At 36.2% G+C, this 25128-nt stretch overlaps 3 protein-coding genes and 1 long non-coding RNA gene across 6 annotated transcripts; 3 read left to right on the forward strand and 1 right to left on the reverse strand.

Moving 5' to 3' along the window:
- Positions 1-866: 866 nt before the first annotated feature.
- rt (Protein O-mannosyltransferase rt) lies at positions 867-8688 on the forward strand. The gene is made up of 4 exons (XM_065505568.1): positions 867-2092; positions 5888-6477; positions 6553-6739; positions 7812-8688. Exons 1-4 carry the CDS (start codon positions 898-900, stop codon positions 8528-8530), a joined length of 2691 nt encoding a protein of 896 aa, XP_065361640.1. The 5' UTR covers positions 867-897; the 3' UTR covers positions 8531-8688.
- A 992-nt stretch (positions 8689-9680) lies between these two features.
- LOC135955074 (uncharacterized) lies at positions 9681-12718 on the forward strand. 3 transcript variants are annotated; one of them, XR_010576283.1, is made up of 5 exons: positions 9681-9871; positions 10033-10136; positions 10194-11415; positions 11525-12087; positions 12146-12718. It is a non-coding gene; the product is annotated as an uncharacterized LOC135955074 (long non-coding RNA). The 3 variants fall into 3 exon arrangements; XR_010576284.1 differs by having other exon boundaries at positions 9685-9871; positions 10194-10286; positions 10347-11415; positions 11525-12718; XR_010576282.1 differs by having other exon boundaries at positions 9686-9871; positions 11525-12718.
- Positions 12719-16486: 3768 nt separating this feature from the next.
- Positions 16487-18056, forward strand: LOC135954896 (uncharacterized). The gene is made up of 2 exons (XM_065505140.1): positions 16487-17781; positions 17846-18056. Exon 1 carries the CDS (start codon positions 16562-16564, stop codon positions 17639-17641), a length of 1080 nt encoding a protein of 359 aa, XP_065361212.1. The 5' UTR covers positions 16487-16561; the 3' UTR covers positions 17642-17781; positions 17846-18056.
- Positions 18057-21853: 3797 nt separating this feature from the next.
- On the reverse strand, positions 21854-23955 carry LOC135953459 (uncharacterized). The gene is made up of 3 exons (XM_065503367.1): positions 23780-23955; positions 22479-23701; positions 21854-22028 (listed from the first exon to the last, which is right to left on the reverse strand). Exons 1-3 carry the CDS (start codon positions 23799-23801, stop codon positions 21918-21920), a joined length of 1356 nt encoding a protein of 451 aa, XP_065359439.1. The 5' UTR covers positions 23802-23955; the 3' UTR covers positions 21854-21917.
- Between the last annotated feature and the right edge of the window lie 1173 nt (positions 23956-25128).

The raw sequence follows: 25128 nt of genomic DNA on the forward strand, positions 1-25128 counted from the left end.
TCATTTAAGAGAGTAACTAAAGTAATATTATTATTTTTTTTTAGTGTAAAAGAGAAATTGTGTATGGAAAAAGGGTACTTGATTTACAACATAAGAGTACAAATACCAGCACCATAACAAAAAAACCACTCCAAACATGAATATAGGTTAAAAATCCCATTATATACACTGTACGCATACGGCTATTTGGTGAAAAACTGATTCATAAAATTAAAAACATGGAATAGAAACAACTAACAGAAAATACTACATTCCATACATGGTAAGACAAGGTGAAAGACGTGCATACAGGCTGGCTGGAAGGCAGGCATTTAGTAGAACAACTCTAACTACTTTAAAGAAAAAATAACGTATTAAGTACATTGGTAATACAATGACAAAGACAACGAACGACCAGCATTAAAAAGCGGCTAAAACAACAAAACATTTACACACTTTTTTTTATTTTGAAGTGAGAGTTGGCATTAAGAGATGAGGGAAAAATCAATGTCTTAAGTTGGAGATTTAAGAGGAGAGCGTGTGTACGAGTATTTGAATAAAAAAAAGTTATAAAAATAGTTTGTGGTATGAATGGTTTAGTATCAAACCAATAAGACGTGGCGTTGGATGGAAGAATTTTAATAAAGAAACTAATTTTAAAAGAAAAATACATATTAAACGCAATGCAGTAATATTAAAAAATCAGCTAACAAATAATTTAAATAAACAAGTTTATATAAGAGGGATAAATATTAAACAAAAAAAAATCAATTTGTAATAGTGAAAGTGTAAAAGAAATTTCAAGATATTTTTTAACAAAAAAAAAACCAACAAAAACAATGTGTAAATTTAAATTTAGCACAATTTAACAAACGATTACAAAATTAACTTGGATTACATTAAAATAGTGCTAATTGTATGAGAAACACCATGTCTGCAAATTCAAATAGTACTTTACAACGGCGTAAAGCGTCTAAAAGCAAATCAAAACATTTTAATGACAAAGATCAGTTAATAACCGCTGTCGCAGAGCCCCCCACGACGTCACAAACTGATAAAAACGAAAGACTTCAATCGAACAGAGAAAGCAACAAACTTGAAAACAAGAAAAACTATACCACTGCTAACTGTTCAGCGACTGCAACGGCTGCAGTAGCAGCGGCTACAACAACAACATTTACCACCACAATACACAACTTATGCAATGGAAATATTACACCAATAGTAAATTGTTGTCGTGATATAAATTGTTGCTTAAATGCAACAACCACAGCCACATTAGCCACTTGCCAGCCACTCTTAAGAGACTCCACAACAACAATATCAAAAGAGTCTAGCCTACGACGTTCAATATCCAGCTCTAGATCATATTTGAGCAGTGAAAAAGTGTCCAGACCAGTGACACCAGAAAAACACACACAACTGGATAGCATCACTTTGGAGCCGGATAAGTTTGTTTTACAAATTAACTTGGATATATTTGCTTGGACTCTATTTGTGTTGGGCTTTCTAACGCGCTTCTATAAACTATCCTATCCCCGCAATGTGGTCTTTGACGAACTGCACTATGGCAAATTTATCAGCCACTACATAAGAAATATATTCTTTTTCGATCAACATCCGCCGCTGGGCAAACAGATTATTGGCTCGGTAGCTCAATTCATTGGCTTTAATGGCAATTTTTCGGTATCACGTATTGGTTCGGAATATAATGAAGATATACCCATATTTTGGTTACGTTTTGTACCGGCCTTGTGTGGCAGTCTCTTGCCCAGTACTGTCTATCATTTGCTGCTAGAGGCTGGCATTTCGAAATGGTGCTCTTTGTTGGGCGGTCTTTTGATTGTTTTTGACAATGCTCTGCTCACCCAATCGCGGTTTGTTCTTATGGAATCTATGCTATTGCTGTTCTGTTCGGTTGGTTTATATTTTTTGCTCAAATTCCAAAAATCACAATTTCCTCAAATAAGTTGGTTGTTATATGGTGTGGCAGCGTCCTGCCTGCTGACCTGTGCTATGTGTGTGAAATATGTGGGATTTTTGACGTTTTGTTTAGCTGCATATTTGATCTTACGCTACTTTTGGAATTTGATATATGATGCTACAAAAACGAGTAAGTAGAAGCTTTATTTTTTTTTATTTTTATATCAACCGCTTAAAAGCTAGATCGGCGAGAATTGCTATAAAGAATAGTTTATTTCTCTGTAAAAATAGGTTGAAATTGATCCGTTGCTCTTCAAAATTTATTTACAAAGAAATATATTTGATGAAATTTTGAACCTTTTTCGAAAGGTTGCATTATGGTTTTCCATCTCCGTTTAAAATCGACCACACTTTAGGACACCTTTTCTGTGCTCTTCAATTTTCGTTTAACAAGAGCCCAATATCACTCCACTGGCCTCAGATCCAGGCAGTTTATTCTTGTACCACTCAAAACCTTTCTTACCATAGTGACAAATGCCAAATCAGGCCAAAAATAAGCGGACACATTAAGAAGTCTTGTGAATGGAAACATCCTTTTTGTAAACATTCCTTGATGTAAATTTCGGTATTTATAGAGCCCTATGTAACAAATGTTTGGCTTTTTTGCCGCAACTGCATATTGCTTGCCATACCAAGAACTTTTTGGGAAATTTTGACTGCTTTTGGGTCCTAAACTTTTCTTCAACATTCCCTTGAGCATCTGCAACATAAAAAAATTGACCCAGAAGCTGCGAAAAATTTTCCATACGTACATTTCGTCATCGATTATGCAGCAGGTATATTTTTTGTATAAAATTTTACTTCAATTTCCGTGCTCTGTCTTTGGCCTCTAAATTTTTGCAGAGTTCCTGTCAGGAACTTTTTGATGCTTGTATGCTTTTAACCCTGCATTGGCTTTAACTTTTCGTACCAAATAGTCCGTGTACTGACCTAACCGGACTGCTTTCCTATAGGAGGTGTTGGGAGCTCTTTAGAAAATGCTTGCTATTTTTTTTGGCTTTAGAAACATCATGTGGACCATTCCTTTTGGCTGAACCAGGTTTTATATCAACTGACAAGTTCTACCGGTACTGTTTGATAACATTAGAAACAGGTTGATAGCAGACCTTTGATTGTTTGGCCAACTTTTTGTAGGACCAAGTTGGGTTTTGTGGAAAATATTTACAAATTTTAGTACGCACTTATTTCTGGTCACTCATTTTAATCAGATTAAGAACAAATGAACATAATTGAAATTAAACATAATAACTGACATGCTTTACAAAGGTAACTTGATAAAAAAAAATCAAATAATACTTGGGTTAAAAGCTTTGATGAAAAACGTGTGTTAAGAATTTTACGATCTCAGTCCTTAGTAGTGACTGCTAATAATATGGCAAATATTATTGTTTGAATTTGAAATCCAGCTACCTTGGAAAAACTCCTTGGGTTGTTTTATTAAATATTTTATCATAGTTCCCAGCAAACACAAAGTAAATCATTTAAAAAATATGGATTTTCCATTTGATATCAAATGTAATTTTAAACCTGTCAAATATTGAGAAGAAGCTCCAATATTTGGAACAAAGCTATTATTTCCAAATACAAATCATTTTACATTTGCGAAAGGTTTTGATTCCTCATTTTGAGATCAAACCTCCCCAATGTTGCTGGGTAAAGATCACTTATATAAGAAAAACAAGTAAGAAAGTATGGTCGGTCAAGCCCGAACATATAATACCCTACACTGATTAAATGAGCAAAATCATTTTTCCATTCAAATATCAATAATTTATATTCGTGAGTTATTTTCGGAAGTGGGTCTGGAAGCTATGACCAATTATGGACCGATCACCATGAAATTATTTCGTGTGATTTATGTCTATTGCATTAAGACCTATGAATATAGCTAAATTGAGACGGATTAAACTGGGACTAATCTAAGTCTGCTTTTACACACAGCAAGTTTACTTGAAGCAAGTCTCTTCGATTCCCTTTTAAACTTGCTCGACTGTTTACACACAGCAAGTCTGTGTTCAATTTTGTATGTCAAAACCTAATAGACGCCATAATGAAAATGAGAAAACAAAAGAGAATTGAAGAGACTTGCCAGTACAAGCAAGTGTGTACCCCTATTCTTTCTTCTTGCCTCTCTCTCCTATAAACTCTAGACTTGCGCAAGAAAACTTGCCCTGTGTAAAGGCAGACTAAGACTGTATAAAAATAAACGATTGAAGCAAAACTGGGCATAAACTAAGACTGCAAAAAGACCTACGACTGAAGCATAACAGGGACTAAACTAAGACTCCATAAATAACTACGATTGAAGCCAAACTGGGACTGAATAAAGATCAACGATTGAAGCTAAACTAGGACTAAATAAAGTCTACATAAAGACATACGATTGAAGCTAAACTTGAACTACATAAAGATCTACCTACTGAAGCTAACGTGGGACTAAACTAAGACTGCATAAACCCCTATGATTATAGCTAAATTGAGACAGATTAAACTGGGACTAATCTAAGACTGCATAAAAACCAACGATTGAAGCAAAACTGCCTATACAATTGAAACAAAAGGACTATATAAAGATCTACGATTGAAGCTTAACTGAGACTAAACTAAGACTACAAAAAGACTTACGCCTGAAGCTAACCTGGAACTGCATAAAGCTAAGCTAATTGAAGCTAAGCCGGGGGGCCTATTGCGATGCGAAACCAATTTCGATACGAAAGGTAAATGCGATAAGAATACAATTTGGTACTCTGTGTCGTCTACGCAAACGCTTTCGCATAAAGAAACAAGACTGGCACCACAAAATAAACAATAGCGTAGAATGACAAAATGAAATGTCAAAACTTGTAAATAAAATCATTTTAAACTAATTTTTTGTGCGATGCGAAAACGAAATAAAGGGTACCAATTGTACCATTTTTCTTTCGCATCGCAATAGAGAGTAACACCCCGGGACGTAATAAAGAGCTACAATTGAAGCTAAAATGGGACTAAACTAGGACAGCATAAAGACATACGATTGAAGTCCTTTTGACAAACATTTAATATGGATTCTAAAATTGATTGTTACAGAACAGAAATAGTAATTCATTCAATAGCAAGATAATCCGCAATATTTTCATTGAAAGTTAAAAATTCTATAAGAAAAAATTTAAAATATTAACACAGATGTACAAATGTTGATAAATTTTTGAACTCGAGAAAGCAACATAGGAGCGTGTTCAAAATTCAAAGACAAAATTCGATCATGAATGTTCTAAGTCTTTTGAAAAGCAATATAGGAATTCAAAATTTCTTTGGTAATAGAAAGAATAAAGGTAATTCGCCCGTGAATATTGCAATTTCTATCCTAACAACGGAGACGTTTCTTACATTTATCTAACAACAAGAGATTCGTAACCTTTCAGCTGCTGGTTCAAAATCGTGCAAATATGAAATAATGACATTTTTATTTTATTAAAGGTTTATAAAACAAATTTTCTTCCATTTTAATTAGGATACTATTAAATATTGCTAATTTAATTCAATTGGAACGCATATGCAATCGGAAAAAAATTATATTTTCCAAAACTATTTAGAGATTTTACTGATAACAATGCAAAAATATGCACAGTTGTAACTAGTTTTTGATTTGTATGGAAAGACTAAAGAAACTTTAGTATCAAAAAACTGAATAAAGACAAACAAAAAATAAGTTTTCGTTGGTGTAAATAGCAATTTCGTCCTGGAATTTTATTATTTCTAGAGTTCGCTCAAACACTTTCTTTCAAAACTTTTATTGAAATATAAGAGATATTTTTTTAAGTTTTAAAGGAGTTTCCCCCTGGAAAACAAATCTTTTACGATATCATGAAGAGCTATGGTTAATTTTGTTAATTTCTCCCTATCATTAAAGTTGTCAAATCTAAAAATCTTTATATTTTTCCAGCATTCCACTTACTACTACAATCTGCCGTACAAATTTTTATATTTACCATCATACCGATTTGTATTTATTTGGGTATATTTTACATACATCTGAACACTCTCTATCGTGCTGGACCACATGACAGTGTCATGACCAGTGCTTTTCAGGCTTCCTTAGAAGGCGGTTTAGCCTCGATAACTAAAGGTCAGCCCATAAAAGTGGCACATGGTTCACAAATTACACTCCGGCATACACATGGTCGTACATGTTGGTTACATTCACATGCTCACGTTTACCCAGTACGTTATCCCGACAAACGTGGTTCATCGCACCAACAACAGGTGACATGTTACTCCTTTAAAGATGTCAACAATTGGTGGATTGTTAAAAGGCCGGAACGTGATGATTTGGTAGTGGGTGATGAACCCGATGCAATACGTCATGGTGATATAATACAGCTGGTGCATGGTATAACGAGTAGAGCTTTAAATTCTCATGATGTGGCAGCACCTATAACACCACAGTGTCAAGAAGTTTCTTGTTACATTGACTATGAAATCAATATGGAAGGAGAGATTTTGTGGAAAGTTGATATTCTCAATAAGGATACGGTAGGAGGTTATTTTTTTTTAAGACACATGCAAGGTAATGCTAATGTTTGATGTTTTTTTCTTTGGTGTAAAAAGGAGGGACCAGTTTGGCATGCTATTAAATCTGAGGTACGTTTAATACATGTTTCAACCGGAGCTGCTATGAGATATACCGGACGCCTGTTACCTGATTGGGGTTTTAATCAGCATGAAGTTGCTGCCGATCGTGTTATAGATCATAAAGATTCCATATGGAATGTTGAAGAGCATCGTTATACGAAAGGTAATTATTTTGATTGTTTATTTTGAGTTTTACAATTAGTTGAAAATATATGTAGCTCTAAACCTTGGAATTAATGACTAAGGACTTTTTACGTTTAAGAGAGAGACTGACTAATAATAATCAGACAATAGGTGTGTTCGCGTGCTTTCCAGTAAAAAATATCCAGTAACTTTATTTTAGAGAGTAAAAATAAATTACTCTCAATCTGAAAAATTACAAAAAAGTACGCGAACAATTTGTAAAAATAAGATGTATTTTATTATAAATCAATTCAAAACGTTTGTATTGTGTTATTTTACTTCTTATCTTTGCAAAACTTGTAAATTGTATTAATTTTCAACTTTTTAGTTTTGTTTACATTAGCAACCATGTTTTAAACATATTTTTTATGTTGATATTTTTTACTGGACAAAAAATCTCCAGTAAAAAATATCATGTTCTCTAGCTACGAACTGTCACTTTTAACACTCTCTTGCTCTCTCGTTACAAGTTTTTACAAGTAAACGAACAGAATCCATTAACTTCCAGTGATAATTTGTACAAATTATCAAGTACGCGAACACTACTAATATAGGTGCCGAAATATGGCTCCCCTCCTGCAATATAACAACAAAGTTGAGAATTAGCTGTAACTGCAACTATGTATATAAATAAATACCTACGATTGAACGTAATCTGAGGCCACCTAAGATTGAAGCTATTCTGGGGCTATATACAGATTTGCGATTGAAGCTAATCTGGGACTACATAAAGATTTATTATTGAAGCTAATCTGGTACTACATTAGGGCCATAATGATCTATGATTAAAGCTAAAGTGGGACGACAGCCCAATTATGTATAAAAATTCAAATTCAATGGGAAAAAACTTCCGGGTAACAAACTCCCGCGGAATTTTTTATTCATAATTGGTCTGATAGACTTACGATTGAAGCAAAAATGGAGGAAAATGGATGGGTTTAAAAATCAAGGGAAAACGTGACAATTTGAATTTGCTTTTTAAATTTCCAATATATTTTAATCCCTTAATCGTTATTACAAACATTTTCATATATAAATATTCCTCTTTCCAGCTACAGACGAACGCGAACGAGAAAAACAACTACTTGCCGCTGAGATGTTACCCACGAAACCCACAGCTCTCACATTTTTCGACAAATTTTTCGAGTTACAATCGAAAATGCTTTGGCATGGCCCACAAATTCAAGCCCATATGTATAGTTCAGAGCCCATGGAATGGCCGTTACTATCTAAGGGTATAGCCTATTGGCTGGATAACAAATCCAATGGACAAATACATTTACTAGGCAACATACTAATTTGGTATACCAGCACTATAAGTGTTTTTGTCTATATGATTTTGGGTTTATTTTATATTTTACGTCGACGTCGTTTATGCTACGATATCGATCAGTCGGAATGGCAGAAATTTCTATCTGTGGGTCATATATTTTTTGCCGGCTATTTAATACATTTTCTACCCTATTTCTTTATGGAACGTACTCTGTTTTTACATCATTATTTTCCAGCATTTTTATTTAAACTTCAACTACTGTGCTATGTAATCGAACACATAGATTATTTGTTGCGACGCTATTGTGGTTTCGCTTTATGGATGGTACGATCTTATCGTTTGGGTGTTATTAGCTGGTTTGTGGCCGTTGTCTCGGTTTACATACGTTTCTTGCCACTGAGTTATGGTTTGCAGAAGTTAACGGCTGAAGAGGTTACTAAATTGCGCTGGAAAGATACATGGGATTTTGTCATACAAAGGGATATAGTAGTACATTAATCGTATGATTTAAGTTGTTTAAATTATGTATGTATAGGCCGGAAAATAAAAATAAATTGTATTTAATATTTGTTAATTAAATTAAAATTAAGTTTAAGTAAAAATTTATACACAAATATAATTATTTAAATACATATTAAAATTTACTTACATATAAACTCAAATTATTTTTAGTAATTATCAAAATATTTTTCTGATCATCTTCAGTTAGCTGGACAATTTTTAAAAAAACGAACTTCATGGATTTTTGTGGCAGCAAGGAACTCACTCAGCTATCTTTAGTAAAACCTTTACTACTGTGACCTAACTAGGATACTGCACGAGGCAGGTCTTATCGGTCAGGACATTATTCCATCTGGAAATTCTGATCATAGGGTCGCGATCTTCAACTTCGGTGCCTCACCCCCAGTAGGGATAATTGGGTTGGATTCGATAAACTGTTCGATGGTGTTTTCACTGACGGATCCAAGATGGACTCTGGTACAGGGGCCGGGATTTATCTATTTGACAAGGATATTAAAAGTTCATATAGACTCTCCAATGAATGCAGCGTCTTCCAGGCAGAGATATTCGCGATCTGGAAAGCCACAGAGTTGACAAAGGCACACGTCAATGAGTGGTGTGTAGTGACTAAATACGTGGACGGTCAGGCGGCATTTAAGGCTCTGGAATGTCATTTAATACATTCCAACTTAGTGGAAGACTGTAGGAGAGCTCTCAAGGAGTTATTGGTACACTACTCAATTAGATTGTGCTGGGTACCGGGGCACTGTGATATACAGGGAAATGAGGTAGCAGACCAACACCAACAAAAACACTGATTGAGTTGGATATTTATAGCCTCAGGATTGTAGTTGGTGTGATAACAGGTCATTGTTCAATTGGGGCCTTCATAGGCAAATGGGATAATGGCACCCAGGATTTCTGTAGGGTGTGTGGGGATATAGAGGAGCTATAGACAGAAGAGCATATTGTGTGCAACTGCCCTAAACTACAGAGTCATAGATTTAAGTAAGTAAGTAAGTAAACACTTTATTGAGACTTTTTTTTTAATATGAGATACAAACGACCGTATAACAAAATATAATCTTAGAACTATTATTGTCTTATTCTAATACACTATGTGTGAGGCAAAAGCAACTTGCTTAAAAAAATGAATAAGTAAAAGCGAACAGCTCAATATATGAAAAAAAATGCTTGCTCCCGGCATTAGGTGTGACGAACAGAGCGATAGTCTGTAAACAAAATAAATAAACATAAAACTAAATAACACTTAAACTAAACAGCTGTTAATAACAATAACAAACAGAGAACATTTATATCACAGAATGTTAACGAATTGTAAATATTACAAAGTGTAAAAAGTTCATAAATTGGAATAATTAAAATTAATTATAATAATATAAAATAGACAATCATTAGTATTCGAAAATACAAATTGTATAATAAAATAAATGTATAAATAAAATATCACAGTTTCTTTCTTATTTCCTTCCTTTCAGCCCCTATGGGAGCCTGGGAGTGTTTCCCTGTAGAAATCCGGTAGTATAAGCTGAACGGGATCGTCGTTGTCAATTAATTGGTTCAAAATACCTATTGGAGACAGGTAAGTACATCTTGACCACTCTATTTCCTTCTCAAACTCATACATATCGTTCATCAGTGTATTTTCATGGAGAGCTAAATTATCAGCAAATTTCCTCTGGAGCCGTAAGGCGTATTTGCAGAGTGGTACCACAGCAGATTGTCCATAAATGTATGTATTAGAAAATCGTTTTGTATAGCTTTGAAAATTCCTGCCAATACATTTCCTTAGTATTCTTCGCTCAAAAATTTCCAATTCCCTGGCCACCGTTGGAGAGATAGAGAACCATATGGGGAATGCATATATGAGTGTCGGCCTGATAGCTACTTTATAAAGAAGAAGTTTTGTCGCCTGTGGAAGATATTTGCTGTTCATTAAACCGGAAAACATACCCGATATTCTCTTGGCCCTCGTTAAGAACAATCTGGCATGATTATTAAATTTCATTAACTTGTTAAAATTAACGCCCAGGTACTTAATGGTGTCCTTAAATGGAATATCCATACCGTCAAGAGAGAGCTGCAAAAGTTTGCTCTCTGGAACCACAAATCTGGCACATTTACCAGAAGCATTTCTCAGGCAGATGGCTTCAGATTTGGCTGCATTAATCCTGATTCCCCAAGATTTGTAAAAAGAATTTACAACACCAAGATGGAACGCCGCGTTAGTAAGCGCTTGTATTGGAGATTCATTATGTGAGTAGATTAAACAATCGTCTGCATACAATATAGCCTTTGAGTTCTCAGTTGAATGCGGAAAATCGTGGAGAAATAAATTGAATAGAAAGGGTGCCAAAACACTACCCTGGGGGACACCACTCTTTACGCTATCGAAACTGGAGGATGAACCGTTTATTTGAACACAAAATTTACGGTCGGAGAAATAACTTTGAAATAGCTTTATAAGATAAGGATCAACTCCTAGCTCCACCAGTTTATACAATATTCCCTTATGCCAAGCGGAATCGAATGCTTTTTCAATGTCTAACGATAAAGCTACCGTACATATTTTATCTCTCAGTTTTTTTGTGATGTCACCGTGGAATTTCAGAAGAGCATGTTGAGTCGAGTGAAATTGTTTGAAGCCAAATTGAAATGCAGATATCGGACTAACTATGAATTCTCCTTCCAGTTTATCCTTCAAGACGTGTTCAAATATCTTTCCAATGTTTGAGAGCATTGAAATAGGGCGAAAATCTTCGATATTGTTGCTGTTCTCCTTTTTCCTCAACGGAATTATCTTAGCCGATTTCCACACAGCTGGAAAATAGTAATTGTTAATACAATTATTAAAGATGATGGTAAGTAGCTTTATTGCCGTATCAGGTAGCTTTTTTATAAGAAAATTTGAAATTTCATCCATGCCGCTTGATTTTTTGTTGTTAATTTCACGTATAATATCTTTTACAGACCCAACATTAGTAAAGTGGTATGCATCTTGGTTTTCAACAGAGTTAAATAATCCATCGAACGAGTAAATATGCTGGGGAATGACATCAACACAAGACGAAATACGGGCATCTATATCCGCAATGGCTCCTTCCGGAATATTTTCGCTGTATACTGTTGCATAGTATTCTCGGAAGTGCTCCGAAATTTCAGATTCATTGGAGATAATGGTGTTGTTGACACAAACTGATTTGCAAAATGTTGACTTTCTTTTTCCCATTAGTTTATATACTTCCTTGAACGCAGATGGGCCTGGTTTAATTTTCTCAAGTTTACTATTAAAACTCTTCGCTTGTTCGATAATTACTAGTTCTTTTATAATCGTCCTTAAAAGCTGGACTTGCTTCGATAGTATAATATACTCCTGACTCAGCCTGTTTCCGGTGCGATGATAAATCCTTTTTAACTCTTTTTGCCATCTATGCTTTACTTTGAAGAATTTTCTTATATTCTCAGAAAGTGGTAATTTGTTGTTCTTTATTTCAATTTTTTCCGTGTGGTTGTTATGAGCAGTTATTAAGTTGGTATTAAACACATTTATCAATCGGTCAATTTCATGATTCTCAATATTTCTATTCTCAGAAGGTAACAGACTGCAAGAGACATTTTCCATTTCGCGCTGAAAAAGGTTCCAATTGGTATTCTTGTAGGATGTATAACGGCGAGGTATTTGTAAAATGAATTCACAGGATTCTAATCTTAATTCCAATTTGATGGGATAATGGTCTGAGAACGAAGAAAGACTTGATGTTCTAAAATTATCAGAGCTGGTGTTAATTACATGAGGACTTAGTAAAAAGTGGTCAAGAAAAGATGAGCCATTCGGATACGAAGGCGTAATGTCGCAAAGCCGAACCACATCTAAAGCGTTATCAAGGAGCCAACTTTTGAGTACCTTTCCGTTGCCATTTTCAATTAAATCGCCCCAAACCGGATTCTTGGCATTTAGGTCACCACCTAATATAAAACCATCAAATCCACTGGCCATATCTAAAATTTTACTTAGTCCATCGGAGAGAGAAGAAGAAGTATAGTTGCACGGAATATATATGGAACCAATTAAAAACTTTTTACGTATTTCATTTATGTTAAAATCCACTTGAATAAAAATTCCATTGAATCCAATGTTGGAAATATCTATAAGATTGTAAGAAATTGTGTTCTTTATTGCTATAGCCACTCCAATATGTGAGCCGTCATATATGAAACTATAACCATTAAGTCTTACATTACCAGTTCTGCGTAGATGGCACTCTTGGATGAATGCGATGTCAATTTGGTTATGAAAAAGAGTATTCAAGAGATCAATTTGTCTACTTGTATCAACAAGAGATCTGACATTGAAGGTAAGAAAATTTATGTGTCTAGGGCCCATAAACGCTTTTAACTTTGTTAAGGAGGCTCAAAAATAAAGATTTGGCCTCAGGTTTTGACATAGATTTATATTCACATAGAAATTTATTTATCTCACGATCCAATGACTGTTCTTCTGGTTCCATAAAAAATTCAGCAAGCTTTAAAAATTCGTCTATAATGGTCGATTTTTGTTTCTGAGGATTTACGATATTCCTCTGACTATGGTGGAATAAACTCGCAAAAGACTTTCCTGGAGAAATTAGAGGGGAGTTGATAGCCCTATGGACGTTTTCCTTAGCAATAGTTTTTACCTCCCGAGCTTTATTAATCCGTTCATTTCTTCCCGACACAAACTTCTTATAGGCTGAACAACCTCTCCAATTTGCTGGGTGGCCAGATTCGCCACAGTTTACACAAGTGGGCTCAGTGTCATCATTAAGTTGATTGCGGGGGCAAGCACCAGGATCATGTGTCGCATCACATTTTACACATTTAAAAGCAGAGTTGCAGTTTCGGGAAATGTGACCCCAATGCTGGCACCTGTGACATTGTATTTCCTTTTCCTTCCTTTTCGGTTTTTCCCACCCTATGCATTGGTTTAGTAAAAATTTTATTGATGAGACATCACCCAATTTTTTACCGGGTACCAGTGTAATAAGAAAAAGACCTGTGTCCAAATTATTTTTTTTGGAATAAGTTGTCGTAAATTTAGTTACTTTAGAAACTATGCCAGGAAATGTTTCATCCAATGCGGCTTTTATGTCATCTACTTCGGTACTGTAATATAGACCACGGAGAACCAGCGACACTTGTTTCATTTCTTTTGGGGTAAATGAATAAGAATTAATTTTCTTTTCCCTCAATAAATTCATCATTTCAGCATGAACGGATGCATCTGAAAGATAAAGTTTGGCTTTATGATTATTAACATTCTTTATCTTAAAACAAATTTTAGGTGTTTTTGCTTCCAGCTGCTGACACAAAAGTCCAACGTTCACATTATATAGAAAGATAGGCGGGCAAAAAGGTTTATCAGCAGGTTTCACAGGCTGCGCCTTTGCAATGTTGTTGCGTTTAGCAGTTGTGGCAGTGTTGTTGCATTCAAATTCTAAGTCTGCAAGAATAGAAAATCTGTTTTGCGATGTCGGGAACCTTCCGTTCAAACTTGAAACGTCAATACTAGTTGGTGGAGTCGCATCCAGTCTCTTCCTCTTCACACATATGTCCTCCAAACCATTCTCGTCATCAGTGGCTAAAGGTAAATTAACGGCAGGGCCATTTTCCTCATATTCAGCATCCATCCCAAGAGAAGAAAAACACTTCTCCATACAATTACGGTTGTTGCCAGTACAGGTTTACTAATCGTAATCTCCAATAAATTAAATTCAGGTAATAAAATACCAAAATTCGCAAAACAAAAAAAAATTAAATATATAAAACAAAATTTTGTTATAAGCACGTCTATCCAGCTCAACGTCAAGATAACAATCCCAGTCATAGATTTAAATAACTAGGAAATATATTTCTGGATGAACTAGGTAATGTTGCTGGCTGTAAACTGAGTTACATACTAGGTTTTATCAAGGGGAATATGTTGGCTATTTAAGGGACGTTCTACAGCGAGTTCAAATCCGTAACAACATTTTTCTTCTTTTTCTTTTCCCATGTAGAGTTGGATTTAAAAAATATATATGTACCATTAATCACGAACATAGTACATGGCCCAAATACTATTCAACAGACGTTCTATTTGTCGTGTCAAATAATGAGAAACCCGTGTGGATTTCTTTATCTACCATTGTGCCAATTTTAAATAAAAGCTTTTATTTTATCAGCCGTTATATTCAAAGTTGTTATAAAATATCATCCGATACCAACCATGAGCTATGGAATGCATACCATAGTGATCTTGGTATCGAGAAAATTTCTTCCCACAATCAGTGACATTACACTGGCACACATTACACATTACCGGAGCTACAAGGTGTGGTCTTTGTAGCAGACGGCCCAGAGCACCATTCTGTATTTACTGCCCATTGATGAATACGTAATGGGAATGGCGACAAGAGGTTTACACAGGTTGTATGAGTCGATTTTACTGAGGTCGAGGGAAATAAGTTCATGGAACGGAAATATAGAGATCCCGGATAGGGATGTATGAAAGAGATCCGGCAGATTCCGACGAATCAAAAATGGAAATAGGAACAAGTTTTGGTGTCTACATCAAAGTTGGCTACCGTTACCCCTAAAATAATCCTTCATATCGGTTACCAAAATAAGTAAGCTAGTGGCGTTACACCTAATAACAAAAAGGTTTATTGTCAATAATCTTTAAAATTGACTTGCAATAAAAGATATTTTATTGTTACATAAAAATTAACACAAAATCGTTCTTCAGGTACAAAAAATAAAACTATAAAAAATACAAACAAAAAATAAAGTTATAGTTGCTCCCATTTCAGTTTCTAAAGCTAAAGGTTTTTCCTGTTCGCAAAAATACTAAAACCATTTTATATTTGAATGAATAATTTAGAATTATTAATTGAAACTATGGATGTGTGATTAATCGAATAATCAAACATTCTGATTAATCTATTAAAGGTATTTATAGACGGCAATACTGAGTATTAACAGTTTTCAAATTAAAAATATTATTGAAATCAGTCGGTATTTCAAAAAATCGTTTACACTGCATAAAAATAAATGTTTTTTCGTAACTTTACACGATAGTATTACAAATATTTTATTTCTTTGTTGGTTGATATTTTTCTGAAAATTTTATTTTTCTTTTATATTTTCTTGACATTTTTATTTGCCTTATTTGTTTTTATAAATACATACCCGATACATATGAAAATAAAATGTTTTTGAATTGTTTTAAACAAATTTTGAATACCGACCGTAAATCAAAAAAATCATTCGTATTTTTTGAAAATCTAATACAAATTTTTTTTAGACGATGAAATTGTATTATGATACTTGAATTTTAGACAAATATTAATACTGAGTATTGCCGTCTATAAATACCTTAATAAACATTTCCGATTGACCAAAAGTATGATTAATCAATTAATTTGAATTTTGATCTTGAAAACAAACCACCGATATGCCGAATAGTAAACTTTCAAACAATTATTAAAAATATCACAACCATTTGTGGGCCGATTTTGTCGATTTTAAATAGCAACCGAATCGGAACTATAGCGGATTTATGAATCATGTATGTAAGTTACTTGGAGGCTACGGAAAGTTGATTTCAACATACAGACGGACATCGACTCCGCTATCTATAACGATCCGGAATATATACTTTATGGTGTCGCAAATGAAAAATGTAGAAATTACAAACAAAAATTACACAAAATTCAAATAATTTCTTTGAAATTATTCAAATTGTAGTATCTAATCATAGAGAAACATAGAGCGGAAACTAGAAAAAAACTCAAACAAAAAGTAAGAAAAAAATCTGACAACTGAGTTAGGTCCATAGAGAATAGACATAGAGCGGAAACTCTCCTGTCAAAAACCTAACTCAGTTGTCAGAAACCAGAAACCGTAGCCCCACCCGCCACTACGGCAGAACCGAACGCCCCCATTCGCAAAGAACCATCCAGGAGGGCTTTCGTGCAAAGGCGTGCCGCCATGCGCATTATCGACCGGCTTGGATCCAAGTCGGCCGATGCGCTTAACATCGACGAATTGTCGAAACTAAGTTGGGCTAAGGCTCAACTGGCTGAGCTGGACAGCTCAAACACTCCTCCAAGCGCAGATGCAGCGAACCAAGGCGCATCTGCTGGGCCCAAACGGCAACGCTCAGAGGAGGAGCTGCTCCAGCAGCAGAACACACAGCCGAAGACTAAACGTCCGAAGCAAGAGGCTCGTGTGATAAGAAGGCCTTACAGTGAAGTTGCTCGCAATCCACTTGTAAGGGCTATTATCGACAGGAGTGTTGATGACGGAGCTATCTCCCAGGAGAAATGGCTGAAAATCCGTCAGGGTATGCTGGGGGTATACTGGAAGATTCTCAAGGAGAATCCCGGTCCATCCCCGCAAAACGACGATGCTGGCTGGTATCAAGGCCATGTAAAACTGCTAGCGTGTACCAATGACCGCTCAGCTCTACTGCTAAAATTAGCAATTGCGTCCCTAGGGGAATTGTGGCCTGGCGCGAAACTGGACGTGATCCCGGTAAACGAGATACCTCGTAGACCGAGATCAGTCACAGTTATTCCGGCGGAGCCACATGAACCTGAGGAGATTCTGGCATACATTCAGAGCGGTAATCCCGATCTACCAACCCATAACTGGAAGGTGGTTAAGGTTTCCGCTCCTGAAGGTGCGCATAGAAAGGTGGTCGTAGTCCTTAACAAGGAATCCTTGGCGCCACTACGTGAGAGGCAAAGCAAGATTTACTATGGTTTCGATAGTATCAAGCTGCGCATCTACCGTGGTGACGACAAGCTCGACCCCGAAACTTCTGGTGTTAAACTGGAAGCTCCGCAGGATATGGACTGCAAAATTAAACTGGACGACCCCGCAAGCTCTGAGGACAAAATGGAGACCCAATCACACTCCAGTATGGTTGGGGACCTATTCTGCGCTCTGGGTGATGTGGAGGATGAAGATGTTCTTCTGGAATCAGACCCAGAAGACATCGACGTTACGGTCATATATGATCCAGACCATGGTGAAGGCGATCCAAGTGAACCTTCACCACTCTAAGGCAACTTCGGCTGCCCTGCTCCTCCACATTGCTAAATATGGGGAGGACATTGCGTTGGTCCAGGAGCCGTGGATACACAATGGCGAAATTCGTGGACTCAACGCCAAAAAGTACAAACTTTTGTACATAAGACGCACAGGTAAAATAAGATCTTGCATTTTGGTTAAGAACCATCTTAATATCTTCATTCTTCCTGATTACAGCGATGAAGATACAGTAGCTGCTGCTTGGGAGACAGGTGCAGGTAAGGTGTGGCTGCTCTCGAGCTATATGGCGCACGACCAGGTTGAACCACCACCGAATAACCTGGTATCTAATATGATGCGTGCCGCAAATAGGGCCAGAACTCCTGTAATTATCGGAGCTGATGCAAATGCTCACCACACAATCTGGGGTAGCTCAGATAGAAACGAACGAGGTGAGTACATTCTAGACTTCATATTAGACTTTAATCTGGTAGTTGTCAATCGAGGTTCAGAACCTACTTTTGTGGTAGCAAATAGGCAAGAAGTTCTGGACATTACGCTTGTCAGTGCAAGCCACTCGCAACTCATAAGGAATTGGAAGGTTTCAGATGATTGCTCTCTGTCTGATCACAGGTATCTGACATTCTTAATAGAATTGGAAGTTGAGAAGGAAAAGCCTTTTCTAAATAGGAGGAAAACCAATTGGGATGATCACAGGCGGATCCTTGATGGTTTACTTCCCTCACCCCCTCTCATAGGTGACACTAGGGACATTGAAAGCGCTGTGGAAAAGCTCACACTTTCTCTCAGTGAGGCCACAAGACGTACATGCACTCCCTCTGCTCGCAGAGGAAAGGTAAGACCTCCATGGTGGTCTTTAGACATAGCGAACACTAGGCGTAATTGTCGTAAACTATTCAACGAGGCGAAAAGATCAGGCAACTGGTCAATGTATAAGTCTATGTTGAACAAATTTAAGAATATGGTCAGGAGCGCGAAACGTAAGTCCTGGAGGAATTTCTGCAGCGGCGTCGAAAGTTCCTCTGAGACAAATCGTCTGCGCAAGATCTTATCGAAAACACCAACTGTTCAAGGTTATATTCAGAAACAGGATGGTAGGTGGACTACTGATGGACGTGAGACACTAGAAGTACTCATGGACACTCATTTTCCGGGGAACTTGCCTCCGGATATTGCTAGTGCATCCCAACCGAACAATCGGACAACTTCGTCAATTATACTTGACGAACATTTAATAAAATGGGCCATACGGAGTTTTGACTCTTACAAGTCTCCGGGCCCAGATGGTATAATACCCGCTGATCTACAGAATAATATAGATCTAGTCACTCCTTGGCTGATAACTATCTATCATGCCTGTCTTGCATGGTCCTACATACCAAAACGGTGGACCGAATGCACTGTGACATTCATCCCGAAAGGGGGGAAAGCGTCACACACCAAAGCAAAAGATTTCAGACCGATAAGTCTATCATCATTCTTGCTGAAAACCCTTGAAAGAATCATCGACATCCACATACGAGTGTCTTTGAAACAAGGATCAGTATCTCCCTCTCAACACGCCTACATGAAAGGCAAATCCGTTGAGACAGCACTTCACTCCTTAGTGGGATATATTGAGAAATCCCTTGAATTTGGTAATTTCTCGTTAGTGGCCTTTCTGGATATAGAAGGAGCCTTCAATAACGTAGAATCTGCAACTATCGTTTCAGCTCTACAGGATCTTGGTTTAGACCAATCAACTGTAAGGTTCGTCACAAACCTTCTACGATACAGGATCATTCGCTCCGAAAAGGGAACGGCAGTGATCACGAGAATGGCCACTAGGGGTACACCTCAGGGAGGTGTCTTATCGCCACTTCTGTGGAATTTGGCCATAAATTGTCTGCTCAGGAAATTGGATCTCTTAGGTTATAAAACTGTCGCCTACGCGGATGACGTCGCGGTGGCAGTCTCTGGGATCCACTTGGACACGATATCACAACGCCTGGAACATGCACTCAGTATACTGAGTCGGTGGAGTACGGACAGTGGATTGAGTGTAAACCCAGGCAAAACTGAACTTGTACTGTTCACAAGGAGGTACAAGATTCCTCATTTCTCGCTTCCCCGATTAAATGGTGTTGAACTAACACTATCGGACAATGCGAAATACTTAGGAGTTATTCTGGATAGTAAACTATCCTGGAAACCCAATACCCTTTCAAGGACGTCAAAAGCCTTGACGGCTATGTATGTCTGTAAGAGGGCGATAGGTACGCAATGGGGTATTAGACCCCAGTTTGTCAACTGGCTATGTGATGCGGTTATTAAGCCGACACTATTTTATGGAGTTTCTGTCTGGTGGAAGGCACTAGACAGTGGCTCGACGTGTATGCTATTCGAGAGAGTGTTAAGGAGAATGGCAATCCTGATAACAGGAGCTTTAAGAACGACCGCAACAAAGTCGCTCTTTACTATATTGAACTGGATCCCTGTGGATCTTACGGCAAGAAAAATGGCATTTACTTCTGCCTTTAGGCTAAACGCGATTGGTGCGTGGAAACACGCTCCATATGGTCACGCCAGCATAATAGGTAGTATTCAGACTCTTCCGGAGAATATCGATTACTGCATTTCTAGGCCCTTCTTAGCGAGGAATTTCGATTTCTCAATTCCGTGTGGTACGGAAGCAATGAACGGGCCCTTACATGACACAACGGGTCTCTCAGTCTATACGGACGGTTCTGTGAAGGGAGATCGAGTTGGCGTAGGTGTCTATATTCGGGAACTCGATATTAGGTTATCTTTCAGACTTCCGAATGAATGTAGCATTATTCAGGCTGAATTATCGGCCATCAAAAGGGCGGCTAACTGGCTTAGTTATAACAAGATATCTGACAGGGATATTTGTATATATACTGACAGTCAGGCAGCTATAAAATCCCTGACAGGTGTATACACAACATCTAACTTAGTCCAGGAATGCCGGGCATCCTTAAACAGGATGGCGAGACATTCAATAGTCGTACTCAAGTGGGTACGGGGACACGGGGATATTACTATTACGGGCAACTGTGTTGCCGATGATCTGGCGAGAAAAGGCGCCATGTTACCTGACGGAGACATAGATTTCCTATGTGGGATTCCGTTATCCAAATGCAAGCTACAAATTAGTAACTTCTACTATGAGCTCGCTCAGGCAAGATGGGACTGTGAACCCACATGCACTATGACCAGGACGATATGGCCCCGACTAAATCGGGGACGGACAATTCATCTTCTTGGCTTTACACGCTCACAATTGAGTGGTGTAGTGGCGGTCATAACTGGACACTGCACCTTTGGTAATCACGCTAGGAGACTTGGTTTGCCGTACCACGACTTCTGCAGAAGTTGTCAAAATGAGGAGGAGGATGAAACTATTTTTCATCTTCTTTGTCATTGTCCGGCATTAGGAGATCTACGCCTAAGGTTTCTGGGGCATCGTTCCCTTGATAGTCTCTCTGAGCTCTCGAATATGAGGCTTGAGGGCATTAGTGCCTTTATAGGTAGAAGTAATTGGTTGAAAAGACCAGACACGGGGATCACTTTAGAGTGACCCAATGATCGCCGACTCATTGGCACGTAAATTCTCCAAGATCTCCTCCCTCCTCCCTCTCTTTTTCTTCTTACATCTCCTCCTTAACTTCTTCAATCTTCTTCTTCTCCCTTTTCACTTATATCTGTCCCTCCTTCTTCTTCTCTCTTCTACTTTCAGGTAACACAAAAGGACCATTGATGGACCCATGTGAGCTGCTCTTTCTATCTTCCTTATTTCGTGGCTGCCTGGAAAACCTAACCTAACCTAAGTGTTGAGAATGTATTAGTAGAAACAAGTAAGAGTGCTATATTCGGCTGTGCCGAATGTTATATACCCTTCACCAAATTATACTTCAAAATTTTAAATATTTTAGGTAAACAAAATTTAATTTTTTTTCCAGTTGTTTTTTTCATTTTTGGAAAAAAAAAATTTTCGATTGTTATTTTAATTTTTAAAATTTAAAATTTTTTTTTAATTTTAAAAAATTTTTTTTTGTGAAAAAAAAATCGGGTTAAAATTTTTTTTTCCGATTTTTACCCTTGTGTAAATAATCCAAAAAATATACATACCTTAGAATCTTAATTGTTGCTCTGAACATATATTTAAATTGTTAACCAACCTTTTGCATATAAATAAACGGTACTTGAATGATAGTTAGTCTATTTGTTATTTTTACGTTTTAATAAAAACATCTTAGCATTTTATTTATTTTCTTGTTTCGTTTTCTCAAAAATAAAAAGCAAAACCACGTTGAACATAACTTAAGCCAATATCGGAACCAGGTGGAAAATCATTACGCAATTGTAAGTATTTTTGAGAAGTCCAAAAGGCAAAATTCTGCAAATGAATAATAATTTTAAGATATGATTAGTATTTTTACCGAGTGCAAACAAATGCTATTTCGAGTGGTATGACTTTAAATATTTTAAGTTATTAAATTTGTTATTCATTTAAAAAAAAATCCAATCACATTTTTGGGAAAATATTTAAAGTGTATTGCATACACTGAAAAGTTAATTAAATACATCATCATAATGTTTAATTAAATACAATCTAAAAACAATCGTTTAATGATTTCATGTAATTGCTTTGTTGTACTTAGCCCAATAATCGAACATTTTAACAGCGGGTCTTGTCGCATAAGAGCGATACGTTCGCGCTATTAAAAGGAAGTTTTTTAAAATTTTATTATAAATGCGTGAAATTAAATTTAAAATCGGATTAATTTCCGCATTGCACGTCTAATAAAGCAACAGTAATTATCCAAATAACTGATATTCAACTTACTTTCTCAATTTCATCCTCCAAACCCGACATACGATAATAGACACAAAGCGATGAAGAACGTTTTTCCTTTTGTAAATATTTCGCCAACGAATTTAATAATGATGCATCCAAATTCAGACAATAACTAACATCCAAATGTTTTAGTTTAGGGCATAAATGTAAAATGTCCAATATCATTAAAGCCTCCAAATTCTGGGCATGTCTGAGGCATAGAATTTCCAAACGATTGAAAGGGCAACACAAACATTCTTCGTGTGATTTAAAATCATAATTACACAAAGCCAACAATTTTAGATTCGAAGGATTTAGATAATGAAAGTCAGAGATCCAAGTCTTGCTGACGGGAAGAAAATGAAAATCAATGGCTAAACCCTGTAAAAGTGAGCCCTTTTCGCGTAAAATGTGATAATATTCTTTAGTTTCGTAGATTTTATAATCGAATGTATCGATGTTTTGTATGCGTGAAACATCAATATCCTGATCCAGCAGTACTTGTAGATGTTTAAGACGAGGCAGTTTGAGTACGTTTTCCAGCACTGGCTTAAGGGAATTTAAATTTAATTTGAGTTCTTGTAAATTAAGACATTCGGAAATTTCTGGCATTAGCTGTAGATGTGATACTTCAAATGTGCGCATATCTAATACTTTTAGATATTTAAGATTCAATAAAATATCTTTGAGATATTTTTCCTGTATTTCATAGACTTTTGTCTGCTCATCGTACAAATGTAACTCTTCCAAATATTTCAAATTTGTCAAGTAATGGCCGGTAATGGGCACAGTTATGTGAAGATATTTCAAATTAGGCACTAATTTCGTCAATGATTCCATATCATCATCCTGGGGATAACAATCCATAATGTCATCTTGAAATTCGCAGCGATGTATGGCAGTAAAACAATCAATGCCGCACTCTTCCATTTCCTTGAGAAAAACATTTAAACACTCGTCTATAATCCTTAAAGTGTGGAACTCGGTTTTCATGGCTTTTAGAAAATACTCAAAATCATCAAAGTTTGGTAACACAGTTGGCAGTTCGTTAAAGGCTAAAATTTTATATTCAGGTTGACGTTTCCACAGACCCACTATAATGTTGCGAAAACGTCTGCAGCTTTTGGCAATTTGTATTTGGTTGGGTAAATCATGTATTCTTTCGAATATACATTCTAAACAATCATCATTTAATTCTGTAATATCTGCCGAACCATTATTAATTGTATCCTCTGGAAGAACCAAGATATCCAAATTCATTCTGTTTAGTTTTACCAACAAAATATCGCACATAGCACAGACTCACTCACCTTTATTTTGTTGTTCCTCCATTGTCTTTCTATTCAGGTGTTAAATTAAAAAATAATAATTATTTATTTACAAAACAAATCCACTTTCAAGGCGTATTAAACTTTTTTTTAGCAGTGTTCATCAGTTTTTTGCTGCTGCTTGCCAAAATCTGTATGCAATTGCAGCTGTTCATTGTTTAGAAAGAGGGTGTGAAAATAAACGTCAGTAAAGATAGTAACAGCCAAAAGCGGGAAATATTTCATTGTAAATAAATGTATTGAAAATTTAACAGAACGGTTCAATGTGCATCCGTATTGGAAAGGATTCATTTGTTGTAATTGGAAAAAATACAGTAATTAAAAAGTATTTTATTTCTAATAATTAATTAAGTATTTATTGAATACACTGGCAACACTGGATGTGAGCTTTTTAATAACTCTCTTAAGGACTTTTGGGCATGGATGTATAATTCAGTACTATTGTGTTTTATTCAGGGCTGTGATTCAATAAAACGTTATTCTTTTACTAATATCGTGTTATGTATAACGATTTGTTCCCTTTCAACTTGCAACTTATTGTTTATGAAATATATAATACATAAATACATAAAATGGATTAAAACATTTATACGTTTTGATCCTTTTCGATTTTTAAAATATGTTTTGACGGATCAGTTTTTTTATAACTTCTACTTTTCTACTTCGACATGATGAGCCCTTCTGCAACTTCAGTTGGCGTGTAAAGTTGTGGTGTGTCCGAGAATGGAAGATAATGTCGTTTGGGAACAATACTTCTGTTTTCCTTGTCTCAATCAAGGCCCTATCATCCTTCACCGCAACTTAATCCGCTTGTCCTTACTAACCAAACTGCTAATATCACGTTTCAGCTGAGCGATCCTAAGGTCGTCAAGGTTGGTACTTCGGATGTCATCACTCTTATCTGGATATTCGACCAGCATGGATGAATCGAACGGCTGATGCCGGAATTGGTAGACCATTGAACTAGAGTGTCCAAAAAACCGGCAAATATGAAAAACCGGTTTCCGCTTTAACCGAAAAAGTGTGTTTTTGAAAAAACCGGTTTTGATTATTGTCTTTTAAAAAACCGGTTAAACGGTTTCAGTTTTTGTCTTCAAAAAACCGGTTAACCGATTTATATTAAATTTTTATTTAGCATTTTTAAATTTTTAAAACTCTATCTTTATGCAATTATTTTATATCTTTTACGAAATATTGTCAAATGCTATAATTTTCTATAAAATAAATCAATATTTTTAAAAATTGTATCAAAGTTTTTATAAATATGTATATTTCATTAAAACCGGTTTGTCAAAAAACCGAAAAGTTAAAAAACCCGAAACCGATGGAGT

This window comes from Calliphora vicina, chromosome 3 (assembly GCF_958450345.1).
Source record: "Calliphora vicina chromosome 3, idCalVici1.1, whole genome shotgun sequence".
NCBI lineage: Eukaryota > Metazoa > Arthropoda > Insecta > Diptera > Calliphoridae > Calliphora > Calliphora vicina.

Bases quoted from the DNA above. Each gene is read 5' to 3' on its own strand.
- rt (XM_065505568.1), top strand. From the start codon at position 898: ATGAGAAACACCATGTCTGCAAATTCAAATAGTACTTTACAACGGCGT. The intron at 6,478-6,552 runs GTAGGAGGTTAT...TGGTGTAAAAAG, and splicing joins ATATTCTCAATAAGGATACG to GAGGGACCAGTTTGGCATGC. The intron at 6,740-7,811 runs GTAATTATTTTG...TCCTCTTTCCAG, and splicing joins AGAGCATCGTTATACGAAAG to CTACAGACGAACGCGAACGA.
- LOC135954896 (XM_065505140.1), top strand. From the start codon at position 16,562: ATGCGCATTATCGACCGGCTTGGATCCAAGTCGGCCGATGCGCTTAAC.
- LOC135953459 (XM_065503367.1), bottom strand. From the start codon at position 23,801: ATGGAGGAACAACAAAATAAAG. The intron at 23,702-23,779 runs GTGAGTGAGTCT...TGGTTCTTCCAG, and splicing joins GGAGGAACAACAAAATAAAG to AGGATACAATTAATAATGGT. The intron at 22,029-22,478 runs GTAAGTTGAATA...ATTCATTTGCAG, and splicing joins TGGAGGATGAAATTGAGAAA to AATTTTGCCTTTTGGACTTC.